Source organism: Dipodomys merriami, unplaced genomic scaffold (assembly GCF_024711535.1).
Source record: "Dipodomys merriami isolate MVZ:Mamm:240054 unplaced genomic scaffold, mDipMer1.0.p SCAF_14, whole genome shotgun sequence".
NCBI lineage: Eukaryota > Metazoa > Chordata > Mammalia > Rodentia > Heteromyidae > Dipodomys > Dipodomys merriami.
In genome coordinates, this window is record NW_027202715.1 from 2,870,691 (window position 1) to 2,889,436 (window position 18,746).

The 18,746-nt window shown below is 40.1% G+C and overlaps 1 protein-coding gene across 1 annotated transcript in view; it reads right to left on the reverse strand.

The window, feature by feature from the left end:
* Window positions 1–18,746, reverse strand: part of Cfap70 (cilia and flagella associated protein 70) — a 74,146-nt gene that overhangs the window by 12,359 nt on the left and 43,041 nt on the right. The window contains exons 20-24 of the mRNA XM_070020556.1: window positions 17,699–17,947; window positions 7,567–7,701; window positions 6,587–6,708; window positions 4,507–4,659; window positions 1,052–1,213 (exon numbers count right to left, since the gene is read on the reverse strand). Coding sequence (XP_069876657.1) covers window positions 1,052–1,213; window positions 4,507–4,659; window positions 6,587–6,708; window positions 7,567–7,701; window positions 17,699–17,947 — 821 coding nt within the window. The remainder of the gene's footprint in view (window positions 1–1,051; window positions 1,214–4,506; window positions 4,660–6,586; window positions 6,709–7,566; window positions 7,702–17,698; window positions 17,948–18,746) is intronic.

Below are 18,746 nucleotides of genomic sequence, written 5' to 3' on the forward strand. Positions count from 1 at the left end.
AGACCCGTGAGCTGGTGGCTCATACCTGTAATCCTACTCAGGAAACTGAGATCTGAGGATCGTGGTCCTAAGCTAGCCCAGGCATGAAACTCTGTGACTCTACTCAGAAAAGCTGGAAATGGTACTGTGGCTCAAGTGGTAGAGCACAACAGAGAACTCACCTTGAGCAAAAGAAGCTCAGGAACAGCACTCCGGCTCACAGATAGGAAGGGGGAAGGCAAAAAACCCAAGGCTCATTTCTTATATCTCCAGTGTAAGAGATAGGTTTATAGCTTACCCTCAGCAAATAGCCTAAGAACTGATCAGCTAGTAACAGCAAGGGAAAATGCAGCTTATATTAATATCAGAAATTTCTCTTTGTGAGCCTTCCAACTCCATTATGTGGATTAATTGTTATTTACCTTAAATAAAGAAAGGATTGACTGCTCTGAGCAGGGGCAAAGGAATAAAGTGAAAGCAAAATCAGAGTTGAAGGCTTTATCAGAATGTTAGCAAACACTGTCATGGGTGTGGGGCCCATGATAGTTCATTCCACTGTTGATTTTGGATATAAATTGAAATTTTCCATAAGAAAAAGTTGGCTTTTTTCTCACCTCCTAAAATACACCAGTTGTCAAGTCAGAGGGAACTGTGGTCTGGGTGAGCTCAGCTAGACCAATGTGATATGCTGAGACAGAAGTTTGGAGATGTCTTTTTGAGATCAGGACATTTTCTATTCGTTGAGTCAAGCACAAAATATTTCTACTACTACAAATACAGTTTCTATTACTGTTCAGAAAATACTTAACTAATATGGTATTTACAGAATTCTTAGTAACTTCTTAGTAGCATAATAGAAAAGACCAGAAACAATGGTTTTAGACTGCTGGGTCTGAGTCCTGCTTCTATGAATTACGAACTATCTGATGTTGGGCAATGCACTTTATCTTTTCATGTGGAGTTTCATCATGATCTTATTAGTTATTTTAGGATAGACATAAATACTTGAACCATTATCAGGTCCTAGACTGTGGCCTGATTATGTGGTTACTACCCACTCTCTACCCTTTACCTCTTTCTCTTCCAGATAGATGAGCCCCAGTCTCAGGAAGATGAAGTGCATCTCAGTTGCATCTACTACAAAACTAACCGTTCGCTCATAGCATGCCTTGGCCTCCACATGATTTCCACTCAGAAAATAGAGATGGCCCTTCAAAGCCCAGACATTAGGGTTCTGAGAAAGCAGACAAATAATGCATGAGATGAAGTCATATTTAAAAGTACCTTGATCTGATGGGTGTCCGTGGCTCTTGCCTGTAATCCTAGGTACTCAGGAGGCTGAGATCTGAGGATGTTGTTTTGAAGCCAGCCCAGGTAGGAAAGTCCTTGAGACTCTTATTTCCAATTAACCCACTAAAGCCAGAAGTAGAGCTGTAGCTCAAGTGGTAGAGTGCTAGCCTTATGCACAAACAGGGTTAGAGCCCAGGCCCTGAGTTCAAACTTCAAGACGAGTATGCATACACGCATGCACGTGCTCACACACACAAAGTAACTTTGATGACTTTGATTGAACATTTATATTTAGATTAGTAAATCGGTTTCCTTTTTCTAATAGTACCTAGTTATAAACCGGATCATTTAAATACACTGGGAGGTATTTTTCTAGATCTTCCCTCTCCACTTCTTTTTTTCCTTCCTTCATCCCCCCTTCCACTCTCTGTCTCTGTCTCTCTCTCCCCCTCTCCCTCTCCCTCTTTCTCTCTTTTTTTGCATTTTTCAAAGAAGGAGGATTTTGGAGGATGACTATTAAGAAAAACACTGAAGTGAGGCTGGGAAGGTGGCTCAGTGGTAGAGTGCTTGCCTCACATGCATGAGGCCCTGGCTTCGATGCCTCAGCACTACATAAGCAGAAAAAGCTGGAAATGACACTGTGGCTCTAGTAGTAGAGCACTAGCCATGAGAGGAACCGCTCAGGGACAGTGCCCAGGCCCAGAGTTCAGGTCCCATGACCAGAAAAAAAAAAAAAAAAAAAAGAAAGCACTGAAGTATAACCAATATAGAAGTCTTTTTTTTTTTTTTTTTTTTTTTGTCGGTCATGGGGCTTGAACTCTGGGCCTGGGCGCTGTCCCTCAGCTCTTCAGCTCAAGGTGAGCGCTCTACCACTTGAGCTACAGCGCCACTTCCGGTTTTCTGGTGGTTTATTGGAGATAGGAGTCTCACAGTCTCTCCTGCCCGGGCTGGCTTTGAACCGCGATCCTCAGATCTCAGCCTCCTGAGTAGCTAGGATTACAGGCATGAGCCACCATCGCCCGGCTCAATATAGAAGTCTTAAGCAGGATAGAGAAGTATAGAAAACTAGAACTAGATAAGGCACTGTCTGCTAAAAATCTGTCCTTATTTTTCTCTACCCTTGCAAAAGTCATTATTATTTTACAAAAGGAAGGGTAAAGAGAGATGAGTTTACTAACAACTGATGACCACCACCAGCACCCCCACCCTCACTGGTACCAGAAATCTACTTGTGATATAGTACCATTTTTTTTAAGACAAGGTGTCATCAAGCTGCCAAAACTTCAAATCCTGATTCAAGTATCTTCCTACATCAGCTTCCCAGGTTTCAGGGGCTGAGCCAAGTTAGGGAAATTAAGAGCCAGAGCTTAGAATAAACATGTTATTCTATACCTGGTATAATAAACATGGCACCTGTGGCTCATGCCTGTAATCCTAGATACTCAGGGGGCTGAGATCTGAGGATCACAGTTCAAAGCCAGCCTGGGCAGAAAAGTCCCTATGAGACTCTTACTTCCAACTAATCACTCAAAAACCAGAAGTGGTGCTATGGCTCAAAGTGGTAGAGTACTAGCCTTGAGCAAAAGAGCTGAAGGATAGTGCTCAGGCTCTGACTTCAAGCCCCACAACTGACAGAAAGAAAGGAAGAAAGGAGAAAGAAAGAAAAACAGAAAGACAGAAAAGAAGGGAGGAAGGGAGGAAGGGAAGGAGGGAGGGAGGGAGGGAGGGAGGAAGGGAAGAAAGAAAGGAAGGTAGGTACTGGGTGCAGGTGGCTCACGCCTGTAATCCTAGCTACTCAGGAGGCTGAAATCTGAGGATCACAGTTCAAAGCCAGCCTGGGCAGTCTGTGAGACTCTAACCTCCAATAAACCACCAGAAAACTGGAAGTGGAGCTGTGGCTCAAGTGGTAGAGTTCTAGCCTTGAGCTGAAGAGCTCAGGGTGCCCAGGCCCAGAGTTCAAGCCCCATGAGTGAACAAAAAAAGAAAGAAAGAAGGGAGGGAGGGAGGGAGGAAAAGAAAGAAAAAGAGAGAATATATAACTGGTCTAGGCTAGGTATCATGGCACATTCCTGAAACCCTAGAAACACAGGAGATCACAGTTCAAGGCAAGCCCAGGCAAATCTAGTGAGACACCCTTTCAAAAACAGACTGGGCAAAGTGGGGCACACCAGTAATCCCAGCTACTTTGGAGATGGAGGTAGAAGAATCATGGTCTGAGGCTAGCCAAGCAAAGCTATCAAGACTTTATCTGAAATACTAAAAGCATAATGACTTGGGGCATGTCTCAGTATAGAGTACTTAAACTCAGTACCTGAAAAATAAAAACAAAACAAAACAAATTCTTGTATAGCAAGATACAGACACCTAGGTCAAAAGATCCTCTCATTTGTAAAGCCATCTGGGACTCCATAGCTCAATGCTTGAATGATAACCTCAAAACTTTGCAACAGTTGATTGACTGTTACCAAGTGCCTAACATGAATAACACATGTCCCTAACCTACTTTAGTTAGTAATGACCCAAGGTTAGTAAACTAATCAGACTTAATATCTCAGGATCAAAATAATATAATAACAAGAATGACAAGCATCTGAGGTGTCCACAATGAAGAGGAGCACTTATCCTAAGGCAATTTAAGTTAACCCTCCAACCACTTTTCACCACAAATGCACCTGATGTTAGAGCTCATGGCACCTCTCATGAAATGCACCCATACCTATTTTTGGGTGTGTATATATCACCTTCCCTTTGCTTTCCTTTATTAATAAACATTTCACTTCATGACTTGTTCAGAAATTCTTATTCTGCAATGAAAGGACCACCACAGATTCCCACCAACTTCAGAGACAGGTCTACAGGCACACATTAGCATGCTCTGCTGGCTTCACTTAGTTTGGGGTGTGTGTGTGTGTGTGTGCACACACACGTGCATGTGTGTGTGTGTGCATGGTCCTGAGGCTTGAACTCAAGGTTTAGGCATTGTCTTTGAGCTTTTTTGCTCAAGGTTGGTGCTCTACCACTTGTGCCCCAGCTCCACTTCCACTTTGGTGGTTAATTGGGGATAAGAATCTCACGATTTCCTGCCTGGGATGGCTTTTGAACCATGATCCTCTGATCTCAGTCTCCCAAGAAGCTAGGATTACAGGCGTGAGCCACCAATGCCTGGCTGGCATCATTACCTTTCACGGAGCCCTGTTTTCCCTTCATCCACCAAGAAGCCCTAGTGAAAGCCATTACCAGATAATCCATTTGCGCTGCTTGCTGAAGACATTCCTCTGCCTTGGCAAAATCCTTCTTGAGAAGGTGTGTCTGGGCCAGCACCAAGTAATACTCACAGCTGGGGCCTCCTTGAGGACATAGTAGCTCATGTGCAAGCACTCTGTGCACATACTGCAAGGAAATTAGATTTTATGAAGAGCATGGAAATGGCTTCATATTGCCAGTCCCATAGCTTTTGTGGTTGAAGTAGTCTCACTTAAATAATAAGGAGTACCATACAGATTGAAGATTTATACTTATAGAACATAGTGATTGTCCTCAACCTCAGATGGTTAAGGGTGATTACATTCAGCACTTCATATTTCATCACCAATTACTACTCAGTCAACAAATGTTGGCATGTTGAAGTGAATAACCCACAATACTGCACAATTCTGGTCTTGATGGCCATCATACAGAGTTTTAGACTACTTTTTTTTCCTTTTGCTATTGGCATACATTAGTTGTATAAGAGGGTTTCATTTAACATTTGCAAACATGTATATATTGTGTCTCAATCAACCCAATCCCATTCCTCCTTCAAACAATTTCAGTGGGGTTCATTATTTTATTTTCATACATGCAAACAAACAAACCCTTTGAACCATATTCATCCTCATTCATCTTCTTGGTTAGCCCTCTCATTAGGTTTATTATGCAGCAAACCAAGGTACCTAATCAACCACCCCATTTACACAACACCAGTAATATTTCCAGACAGCTATCCTTGAAGGAAACTTAAGGCGAGGTAAAACTTGTCCTGCCAAAATTCAAGACTTGGGATCTTGGAAACATAAATAAATGTTCATGTTTACCAGTTTTGTATTTGGAGGTATTATTTTTAAACTTTAAAAAACCCATAAATGTGACAAAGTCAGCTTGAACTTGGTAAATGGGAGGGAAACCCTTCTTCCGTCATCTGTCCTCTCTTCACAAAAGATGTAGAAGCCTCCACTAACATACCTCCTTAGGGAACTAGGAGGGTGTGACTGCAGCTTTTCTACTTCTCTCTGGTTCTCTAACTTGGGATAATGACTTACTTAACTCTACGGGAAAGGTAAATATGCTACAAATTCCTGTTTAATGTGAGCCAATTCCACCCAGTTTGTAATTCTTGTTCTTTCCTGCCTCTCAACTGGGGGTATGAGCTCTGCAGGATCAGGATCAGCTCCCTTGTTCCTGGATCTTGCTGTCTTTCTCGCTGCTTTCTCACAAATATGCTTCTGCTTTTTCTTCATCTTTTTTTCCCAGTGTTGGGGCTTGAACTCAGGGCCTGGCCACTGTCCCTGAGCTTCTTTTGCTCAAGGCTAGTACTCTGCCACTTGAGTCACAGCGCCACTTCTGGCCTTTTCTTTTTTTAAGGTACTGAGGAATCGAACCCAGGGCTAAATGCATGCTAGGCAAGCACTCTACTGCTAAGCCATATTCACAGCCCCAAATATGCTTCTTAATTCCCAGATATCAGGCAGACCTCATCATTTAGGCTCCTCTGATAAAAGGCTACAATTCTCCAGCTGCTTTCCTTGTGACTGCATGGCTACGTCAAATGTGGGATTAGTCATATTTTTAGACAAGTTTTACCAATAAAATAATCACTTACTATCTAACACTGCCATATAGCATTGTTTATCTGTTTTCAATTGGTCAACATTTGGAAGGGGAAAAGAATATCCCATCACTCATATAAGTTCCCATAAGAAAAGGTGAGAATAGGGTACATACACCTTAGAGAAAGATTTTGTTCGCTGGTATTCTATAATGAGCAGATTTGCAGTGAGGTTGCATATTCCACCAGCAGAGTGGTTCACATTTGGATGTGTCCTTAAGGTGTGCTCTTAGAAGTATACTTGAAGAGGTATAAGTGTAGCTCAGTGTTGAGCTTTAACATGCATAAAGCCTTTGATTCAGTCCCCAGCACATTCATGTGCACACATGCATGCACACACACACATTTGATTTCTGCTTCATATGTGTTTTAGCTTGCAAACATCCCACTATGGATAGAATAAATAGGTCACTAAAGTTTTTTCCATCATTGCCCTTTTCAAAGTATCCTGACCTGTACAGCATTGACTTCCATCAAGAAGCGTATGGTCTCCATGAAGATTGTGGTATGAGTTTGGGGAACACTACTAGGGGGCGGATGCAGAAAAGCTGGCGAATCTTGACATTTTGATGCTTCTGAAAATATTATATTAAAGGAATAGAAAAACATACATAAAGGAAAAAATGTCAAAATGTCAGACACACTAATTTGTATACAGAGTACTATGATCTAATATGTACAAATGACCATAATCTACAAAGCAGTAGATATTGCTAGCAATGGTTCCCAGACAAGAAAACTGTTTCTCAAGGTATGTATACTGGCAAGTCACAACCAAATGAAAAGGTTTCCAAAAAGGGTTCAGATCGGGATGGGAACGGGAAACAAAGGAGGAGGCTACAATAAGAAATGTACTCATTATCTTGCCCACGTAATTGTACCCCCTCTGCACAGCATTTTCACAATAAAAAATAGGGTTCAGATCTCTGACAGCAAAAAAATTATAGATAAAAAACTGAAGATTTATAGAAATGGAAAATTACATGTTTTTTTTTTTTTGCTATATCTGTGAGCTAAATAAAAAAATCCTTGCTTACTGAAGGCATTATAGATGAGTGCTGATATCTGGAATCCTAGCTATTCAGGAAGCTGAGAGCTGGAGAAGTTCAATTCTGAGCAGAAACGTCCATAATACGCCATCTCTAATTAATCAGTAAAATGCCAGACTGGAGGCATGGCTCAAGTGTTAGAGCAACAGCCATGAAATCAAACAAGCCAAGTGAAAGCAGAAGACCCTGAGTTCAAGCCATGGTACTGGAAAAAAGTTATATTACTGAGTTTGCATTTTGGAGTCTAAACTAATCTGAGGGAATATAGCCAAAATGATTTGTGAACAAGTCAAGATGGCCACTTTAATAATCATAAAAAATTTCATCCTTGTCTAGTTTATTTATATATCCCTCTTTGAAGTGGTAATCTTTAATCCTAATTACCTTTTTTGTTCAATGTAGTATCCTTTAAAGCCATGCTAGATGTATTTGGGCCAATAATTGGATCCAGAGATTGCTTAATTGTAATGGGTTCTCGTGACTCAGACTGCAGTTTAGAAGATTCTTCAACAAATTCATCTAGAACAGATAATTTAGCTGCTGCTCCTAATGAATATTATTGAAAACAAAAATCTTCTTTCCTTAGGTATATAAAAGGTTATCAAAGCAGATATAATATACAAAGCATAAGAAACATATTCCAGGGCTGGGAAGGTGGCTCAGTGGTAGAGCGCTTGCCTTGCATGCCTGAGGCCCTGGGTTCGATTCCTCAGCACCACATAAGCAAAAAGAAAAAAGCCAGAAGTGGCGCCATGGCTCAAGTGGTAGAGCGCTAGCCTTGAGCGGAAGAGCTGAGGGACAGCGCCCAGGCCCAGAGTTCAGGCCCCACGACTGGACCCAAAAAAAAAAGAAACATATTCCATAAATTTTGCATAAAAATAGTCTTGCTTGGTGGACATTTCTGAATAGTTTAAAGAACACAACCTCACACCTTCTGTGCTATTAGTGACTGCCCTCCAGTACAACCTTGCTAGTCCCAGTCACACTAATGTTAAATAGACTATTATAAAAGTTACATGTTAAAGCTAGAATCGAAATGATCCAGATTAGAAAAATGATTACATTTTAGATAACATTATTTTAAAATAAATTTTATTGAGATTAAGTGATTACATAAATTTCACAGTATTGTGAGATACTAATACTTAAAGTCACAACCACATTTGAAACTTCACAAGTCAAATTGTCATTATCATGGTCTATAATGTTTGTGAATTCTATGAGCTTCGACAATACAACTATTTCTTCCACACTGGGTGACATGTACATTTCTTTCCTTTTGCTTAGTGTCAGCTGTTCCCTCTTTCCAAACTCTCATTCCCTCTCTTCCATCACTGCCCTTGACTTGCTTACTTCACTTTCATCAATGCCCAGTGCAGCTGATGGGCCCCTCTGCTGTATTTTTTTCACTTGTTTCCCTCTGATTCTGTGCCCTCCTCCTAGCTTCCCTCAGATGTGTGTGCGCACACACACATGCGCCCCCCCCAAATACCATATATGTGGTCAAAAGCATGGAGTCATTCAGAAATGACATGACAAATTGAACGGAGGTCCTTTGTTTCTTGAGTCCTATTTACTTTGTCATATCTCCTTGCATTTTGGATTTAACATCCACCTGTCAGGGAGACAATGTGCCATTTGTCTCTTGGCTCTTGGCTTACACCACTCAAAATTATTTGTTCTAGTTCCATCAATTTCCCTGTGAATGCCATTATTTTGTCCTTTCTAATGGTGGCATAATATTCCATTGTATATAGCTACCACAATGTTTTGATCCATTCATCTGTAGTGGGGCATCTGGGTTGTTTCCATATCTTGGCTATTGTGAATAGTGCAGCAAGGAAGATGGAGGTGCATGTGTCCTTGTATCCTGGTTCCTGTTGCTCAGGGTAGATGTCTAGGAGTGGTATGGCTGGGTGATATGGAAGATCTCTGTTTAGTTTTCTGAGGAACCTCCAGACTGCTTTCCAGGGTGGTTGTATTAGTGTACATTCCCACCAGCAGTGCACTAGGGTTACTCTTACTCTGCATCTCTGCTAGCATTTGTCATTGTTTGAATTTAGGATATAGGCCATTCTGACTGGTTGTTTTTATTTGCAGTTCCTTTACAGCCAGGGATGATGAACATTTTCTCTTGTGTTTCTTTGCCTTTTTTTGTTTGTTTATTTTGGGTCCGGTCGTGGGGCCTGAACTCTGGGCCTGGGCACTGTCCTCAGCTCTTCAGCTCAAGGCTAGTGCTCTACCACTTGAACCACAGTGCCTCTTCTGGCTTTTTTTTCTTTTTGCTTATGTGGTGCTGAGGAATCTAATCTAGGGCCTCAGGCATGCAAGGCAAGCGCTCTACCACTGAGCCACCTTCCCAGCCCTTTCTTTGCCATTTTTATCTCTTCTTCTGAGAAGTCTCTCTTTAGTTCCCTTACCCATTTCATGATTGGTTTCTTAGATTTGGGAGGGATTAGTTTCTTGACTTCCCTGCGTATAATGGATATCAGGCCCTTGTGTGATATATTGCTGGTAAATATTTTTTCCCAATTAGTTGGCTATCTTTCTAGTTTGGTTGCTATGTCTTGAGCTGTGCAGAAACTTTTTATTTTAAGGTAGTCCCATTTGTCCAGTCTCTTTCCAATTTGTTGTGACCCTGGAACTCAGCACCCAGCCCAGAGTTCAGGCCCCACGACCGGACCCCTCCCCCCAAAAAAAACAATTAAAATGAGAAATAAATCCGAAATTTAAAGAACAAACAAATGAGCTATCAAAAGAGAACCAGGCCTTCAAACAAGAAATACACACAAAATAGATACAGTACACACCTAGCTAAAAGACGAAATTAGTACTCTAAGGAATGACCTAGAAATTATAAATGGCTCAATCTCCTCCATGCAAAATTCAATTTCCTCTATGCAAAACACAATGGAAGACACAGTTAATAGAATAAATGAAATGGAAAATAGAGTATCACATACTGAAGACAAAATGCAAGCACTAGAAAAAAAAGTTACAGATATGGAAAAATCACTCAAAACATGCCAAAGGGAAGCCCAAGAGTAAGCAGACAGTGTCAAGAAATTTAACCTTAGAATAACTGGGTGGACGAAGGAGAGGAATAGCAAAATAAAGGAATACAACACTTATTCAATAAGATCATCACTGAAAACTTCCCCATTCTTAAAAGAGAAAATCTTACCTACATAACAGAGGCCTACAGAACACCTAACAAGATCGATCCCAGGAGGAACACTGCAAGGCATATTATAGTAAAAATGCTAGATTTAAGCAATAAAGAAACAATCTTGCAAGCAGCAAAAGCAAAGATGGAGCTATACTACAATGGGAAAAAAATTAGAATCACTGTAGATCTCTCCAACAGACTCTGAATGCAAGGAAAGCCTGGGAAAGTACCATCCGAGCCCTGAGAACCAACAACTGCCAGCCCAGACTGGTATATCCAGCAAAGCTAGCATTCACATTCAAGAGAGAAACTAAAATTTTTAATAGTAAAGAAAAATTAAATGAATTCATAAACAATGAGTCAGCATTACAAAGAATATTAAGAACAGGAATACAATATGAAGAAAGCATTCAAAAACAGGGATACAGACCAGATAGATATCGTTAGGAGACCAAATTAGTAAACACAAGAGGGAAGGAAAGAAGAAAAACTTAGGAAAGTATAAAATGACAGGAAATACAATATACCTCTCTATGATAACCATAAATATTAATGGACTCAATTCACCAGTCAAAAAAAAAAAGAAGTGCAGATTGGATCAGAAAACAAGATCCATCAATTTTCTGTCTTCAAGAGATCCACCTTACAACCAAATATAAAAGCAAACCCTGAGTGAAGGGATGGAGAAAGATCTACCATGCCACCAGCAAGAAGGCAGGAGTTGCCATTATGATATCTGGTAAAATAAACTTTACACTAAAATCATCTATGAAAAGGCAAAGAAGATCACTATATAACAATACAGGGAACAATCCAAGAAGAGGACATCACCATTGTCAATCTATACACCCCAGACATTTGTGCACCCAAATATGTTAAGCAAATACTCTCAGATTTACAGGAAATAATGGATCCAAATACAATAATATTAGGAGACTTTAATACTCCACTCTCACCAATGGACAGGTCCACCAACCAAAGAATGGGCAAAGAAGTCTCTGAATTAAATAATCTCATTTCTCAAATAGAATTAACTGACATATACCAAGTTTTCCACCCAACAACAACCCAGTACATATTCTTCTCAGCAGCTCATGGAACTTTTTCTAAAATAGATCATATCTTAAGTTCATACAAAGAATTTATGCAAATACAAGATCAACATAATCCCCTGTATTTTATCTGACCATAGTGGAATCAAACTAGTTCTCAATAACAAGGCATACAGTAGAAAAAACTCAAACACATGGAAATTAAACAGCATACTGCTGAGCAACACATGGGTCACAGAAGAAATTAAAGAAGAAATTAAAAAGTTATTACAATTCAATGAAAATGAAGACACATCACAAGGAAACCTATGGGACACAGCGAAAGCATTCCTGAGGGGTAAGTTTATTGCTCTCAGTGCACATCAAGAAAACAGACAGACCAAATAAACAATCTCATGATGTGACTAAAACTGCTAGAGACACAAGAAAAAGTTGAGCCTAAAGTCACTAGATGAAGCAAGATAACCAAAATAAGAGCTGGAATTAATGAACTAGAGACTAAGAAAACTATAAATAAAATTAATAAAACAAAAAGCTGTTTGTTTTTTTAATCAATAAAATTGGTGGACCACTGGCAAGATTAACTAAAAAGAGAAGAGACCCAAATCAATAAGATCAAAGATGCCACAGGAAAAATTACAACAAACATCCAAGACATCCAAACAATTATAAAGAAATATTTCCAGATTCTATACTTACAAAGAATGGAAAACCTAGCAGAAATGGACGAATTCCTAGAGAAATGCAAATTGCCCAAACTGAACCAGGAAGAAATAAATCAATTAAATACACCAACAATCTACAGTGAGATAGAGGAAGCAATCAGAAACCTTCCAACAAGGAAAAGCCCAGGACCAGATGAAGTCACTACAGAATTCTATAAGATCTTTAAAGAGAAATTAATATCCGTACTCCTGAAGCTCTTCAGAGAAATAGAAGCAGAAGGAATAATCCCACACTCATTCTATGAAGCCAATATCACTCTCATCCCCAAATCAGGCAAAGACCCAACAAAAAAGAGAACTACAGACCAATCTCTTTGATGAACACAGATGCAAAGCTCCACAATAAAATTCTAGCCAATGGGCTGGGAAGAGGGCTCAGTGGTAGAGTGCTTGTTGCTCTGGCTTGGACCCTGTCCGTCTTTCCTGGGACAGATGAAGACCCAACACTGGATAAGCAGAATTAACATAGTGAAAATGGCTATACTGCCAAAATTGATAAACACATTCAATGCAATTCCCATTAAAATCCCAATGATGTACTTTACTGAAATAAAGAAACAGTCCAAAAGTTCATATGGAATAACAAAAGACCTGGAATAGCCGAAGCAAGTCTAGGCAAAAGAACGCAGGAAGAATCACGATACCAATTTTCAAGCTCTACTATAGAGCCATAATAACAAAGACAGCTTGGGACTCGTACAAAAAGAGACCCGAAGACCAATGGAACAGACTAGAGGACCCAAAAACAAAGCCACATATGTACAGTCAGTTGATATTTGACAAAGGAGCCAAAGACATACAGTGGAAGAATCATGGCCTCTTCAACTATTGGTGCGGGGAAAACTGGGTGGCCACATGCAGAAAAATGAAAGTGGACCTTAGTCTATCACCATGCACTAACATCAACTCAAAATGGATTAAAGACCTTAACATCAAACCTGATACTCTGAAACTACTGCAGGACAGAGTAAGAGAGACACTTGAACTTATAGGCACAGGCAGGAACTTCCTGAACAGAGTCCCAGGGGCACAACAAATTGGAGAGAGACTGGACAAATTGGACTACCTTAAAATAAAAAGTTTCTGCACAGCTCAAGACATAGCAACCAAACTAGAAAGATAGCCAACTAATTGGGAAAAAATATTTACCAGCAATATATCAGACAAGGGTCTAATATCCATTATACACAGGGAACTCAAGAAACTACCCCCTCCCAAATCTAACAAACCAATCATGAAATGGGCAAGGGAACTAAAGAGAGACTTCTCAGAAGAAGAGATAAAAATGGAAAAGAAACACATGAGGAAATATTCATCATCCCTGGCTGTAAAGGAAATGCAAATAAAAACAATCCTGAGATACCAACTTACCCCAGTCAGAATGGCCCACATCCTAAAGTCAGCCAAGACAAATGCTTGAGGGGATGCGGAGAAAGAGGAACCCTACTGCATTGCTGGTGGGAATGTATACTAATACAACCACTTTGGAAAACAGTCTGTAGATACCTCAGAAAGCTAAATATAGACCTCCCCTATGACCTAGCCATACCACTCCTAGGCATCTACCCTGAGCAACAGGAACCAGTATACAAAGACACATGCACCTCCATGTTTATTGCAGCACTGTTCACAATAGCCAAGATATGGAAACAATCCAGATGCCCCACTACTGATGAGTGGATCCAAAAATTGTGGTACCTATATACAATGAAATATTATGCAGCCATTAGAAAGGACAAAATAATGGCATTTGCAAGGAAATGGATGGAACTAGAGCAGATTATTTTGAGCAAAGTAAGTTCAAACAGCACATGTAAGTAAGAGACAAACGGCACAGTCTCCCTGATATGAGGATGCTAAAGCCAAAATACAAGAAGATATGGCAAACAGAATTCAAGAAACAAAGGACAGCCACCCATTTTGTCATATCATTGCTAAATGACTCCATGTTCTGGACCATATATATGGTAGATATATGCACAGAACAGAGGGAAGACAGGAGGAGGAACAGAATAAGTGGGAACCGCCCACACTAAGCAAAAGGAAAGAAATGTAACCATCACCTGACATGGAAAAAATAACTTGTATTATCAAAGTTCATAGAATTCACTATTAGACCATGATAATGACAATTTGCCTTGTGAATATTAAAATATGTTTGTGATTCTAACTATCACTATTCCACAATACTGTTAAGTATGTGAAATTTATGTAATCACCAAATCTCAATTAAAGAAAAAAAAGTGAAAGAAGGGATGGGTTAAGAGAGGTGGGTGACAATGTTGTCAGACACTTTGTACTCATATACTGTTTTGTAGAATGGGAACTTCTTTGTACAACTACTTGAATTAAAATAAATAAATAAAATGTCTTATGCTGAGGGAGTGTGCCCTTGAGGAGCACTCAAAATAATCTTGTTGCAAGATCCTTCACTTGAGTCACACTTGCAAAGTCTCCATTGCATATATGGAAAAAGTCATAGGTCCTAGAGATTCAGACATGGGTAGATTTGAAGAGTCATATTCAGCTTAGCATAGCAATTTTGTATATAAACACTTGTTCAACAAGTGTTAGGACAAAGTCAGTCACTGGAGGAATGCTTTTGAAGGCTTGCCCTTGTCCTTGGCATCTAGGAATGGGGCCATGGTTTCTACTTCCAAACTATGAAGTGAGCAGCCTTGTTTTCCACATGCTCTGGTAACTATGATATTCTGCCTTGCCTCAGGCCCAAGTCAGTGGAGCTAGCTGGACTGAAACCTTGGACAGAAACCATGAACCCAAATAAAGCCTTCTTAAGTCCTTTTCCTCAGATGTTTTGTAACAATGACAAAAACTAACATACACATACCTACAAAATAATCTTAAATAAATCAGGAGGATGAACATTCAGTTCAATGTTCTAAAGTCTTAACTATTTAAAAAGAGGAAAAGGGGATAAAAATACAAAAGAGGATAGAGATACAAATCAATATTTGAGTTTTATAAGTCAATAATGGATGTTTATAGTTCTTAGATTAATCAGTAGAAGAATTATAAGATAGGGCTGGAAGTGTAATACAGTAGTAGAATGCTTGCCTGACATGATTAAGGCTCATACAGACCCCTGCAATGAAAAAAAAGTATTACAATACTATATAATTTTCAAGCATATAGAAGACAGGAATAGAATAGCAAAATTCCAATCAATCTGAAAACAGTCAAGAAAGGAGAGAAGAGAGAGAGAACGTGTGTGTGTGTGTGTGTGTGTGTGTGTGTGTGTGTGTGTGTGTGAGTGCACGTGTACACAGTGGGTGCTCCTATATGTCATACCAACCCCTCCCCCCAAAAAAACCAACAGTAACACTGTTTAAGCTCAAGGGTATTAGTAATGTAATACTCCAATTAAAAGACAGATAAAAGACAGTTCATATAATAATCAAAACCTAAGCATATTGTGGTTATAAGAGACATCTAAGGGATATAAAGGAAATGTAAATAAAAACAACCCTTACCCCAGTCAGAATGGCCTATATCCTAAATTCAAACAATGACAAATACTAGCAGAGATGCAGGGAAAGAGTAACCCTAGTGCACTGCTGGTGGGAATGTACACTAATACAACCACTCTGGAAAGCAGTCTGGAGGTTCCTCAGAAAACTAAACAGAGATCTTCCATATCACCCAGCCATACCACTCCTAGACATCTACCCTGAGCAACAGGAACCAGGATACAAGGACACATGCACTTCCATCTTCCTTGCTGCACTATTCACAATAGCCAAGATATGGAAACAACCCAGATGCCCCACTACAGATGAATGGATCAAAACATTGTGGTAGCTATATACAATGGAATATTATGCCACCATTAGAAAGGACAAAATAATGGCATTCACAGGGAAATTGATGGAACTAGAACAAATCATGTTGAGTGAAACAAGTCAAGATCAGAGAGGCATATGGCACATGGTCTCCCTTATTTGTTGATATTAAATTCAAAATGTAAGGAGATATGTCAAAGTAAACAGGACTCAAGAAACAAAGGACCTCTTCTTAACTTGTTGCATTGTTTTTAGATGACTCTATGTTCTTTACCCCACATATGGTATATACATTGCACATCTGAGGGAAGCTAGGAGGAGGGCACAGGATCAGAGGGAAACAAGTGAAAAAATACAGCAGAGGGGCCCATCAGCTGCACTGGGCATGATGAAAGTGAAGTAAGCAACTCAAGGGCAGCAATGGGAAGGAGGGAATGAGAAGGAAAGAGGGAACAGCTTACATTAAGCAAAAGGAAAGAAATGTACATATCACCCAATGTAGAAGAAATAGTTGTACTATCAAAGCTTGTAGAATTCACAAACATTATAGACCATGATAATGACAATTTGACTTGTAAAGGTTAAAATGTGTTTGTGACTTTAGCTAAGTATAACTATCCCACAATTGTAGAGCACAGGGCAACAAAGATGGCTCTGAGAGGGAGTTGAGTGGGCAGAGCCTGGGTTGTTTATGTTAAAATCTGACTGGGTACCACAACCAGGGGAAGTGACAGCTCACGGACAGCAGGGAAAGTATAGAAAGCTTAGGCGCACGATAGGGTGACCTCTACAGCGATTCCTTTTCCTTCCCTTCCATGCCACTGGGTTTTTTGCTTTAAAAAGTGTTTGCGAAGCCGGGCGCCGGTGGCTCACGCCTGTAATCCTAGCTACCCAGGAGGCTGAGATCTGAGGATCGCGGTTCAAAGCCAGCCCGGGCAGGAGAGACCGTGAGACTCCTATCTCCAATAAACCACCAGAAAACCGGAAGTGGCGCTGTAGCTCAAGTGGTAGAGCGCTCACCTTGAGCTGAAGAGCTGAGGGACAGCACCCAGGCCCAGAGTTCAAGCCCCATGACCGACAAAAAAAAAAAAAAAAAAGTGTTTGCGAGTTCCTGCTTGACTTGACTCCCCACTGTGTCTGATTGTCTTTGGGGCTAAGGGAGGCTGGGAAAGGGGTGAGTAGTGCACTTACCTTTCCTCGGACCCCTGACCCCATCCGTCTTCCGTGGGACGGACGAAGACCCAACACACAACATTGTGAACTTTCTGTAATCACTTAATCTCAATAAAGAAATAAAAATTGCACAGATAACAGTAAAAATATATTTGATAAACTGTATAAAATAGACAAATAAAAGTTCTTGACTAGCCTAAGTAAGCTATATGAAAGACAATAGATGGGGAAACCTGATAGAGTAGATATTAAAACACACTACAGTGGGGATGGGGGGGGCAAGTGTATAAACCAATAAATGTAAGAGTCACAAGACAAGGACATACATGGTAGGGAGTAAACAAAGTAGAAAAAGGAAAAAAGTTACTTTGCTCAACTGTTCCCCCTTTTTAGGGATACTTGTGACTATAGTAAATGCTGTTCAGAATCAAAAGAAGCAATTTCAACAGAAACTTCTGGCCACTAAGCATCTGAATGAAGAGATTCAGAAATACAAATTGTCCTTTAAATCCAGCACTCATACATTTAGTACATATATACCTGGTGCCAACCCTGTAAACAGTGTTTCCTAATAACCCCTCCACTCCCTGCTCCTACCTGCTGAGGCCTCTGCCTTGACTGCTGTTGAAGAAGACTCATTATTTGTGTTATTTCCAGTTCCCGAAGGGCCTGCATTAGATTCCACTTTCCCTTTTTCTTCCAAATTCTCTATGGTACCTGCCATATTGCCCATGCTCTTTTGCTTTCCTGCTGGTATCTGGAGCACTCGTGCTTGAAGTTGTTTGAAAGCCTCATGAAATGCCATTTCCATTCGAATATCATTGTTTTGAATTTCATAGTACAAACCTGAGGAAATATTTAAAATGAATACGATAGTTTTTTTAATTTTAATTTTACTGTAAAGGTGTTGTACAGAGGGACTACAGTTACCTAAGTACGGCAATGAGTACATTTCTTGTTGAACATTGTTACTCTCTCTTATTTTTCTCCCAAGAGTATTTTTTGTTGTTGTTGTTTGGTTGGTTTTTTCTTTTGTGGGGGTGGGGTTGGGTGAGTTGGTCATGGGGCTTGAACTCTGGGCCTCAGTGCTGTCCCTGAGCTTTTCAGCTCAAGGCAAGTGCTCAACCACTTGAGCCACAGCGCCACAGTTTTCTGATGGTTAACTCGGAATAAGAGTCTCACAGACTTTCCTGTCAGGGATAGCTTTGAACCGTGATGATCAGATTTCAGCCTCCTGAGTAGCTAGGATTATAGGCATAAGCCACTGGTGCCCAGCTATTTGATTTTTTAACTGTATTTTTGTTTGTGTTTTTGTCTTTTCTTTTTTGGTAATGGGGATTGAAACAGGTTGCACTTGCTAAGCAAGTGCTTTGCCACTAAACTATATCCTAGCCCTGAATATGATAGATTTCTTGACATCATATAATGAAAAACTGCAACATATAACTTACTTTTCTCATATTTTTCTTGAAGTTTAAGAACTACTTGAGCTGGGTACTGATGGCTTATACCTCTAATCCTAGCTACTTAGGAGGTTGAGATCTGAGGACCACAGTTTTGCCAGCCTGGGCGGAAAAGTCTATGAGACTCTTGTCTCTAATTAACTCCCAGAAAACTGGAAGTGGCACTGTGGCTAAAAGTGTTA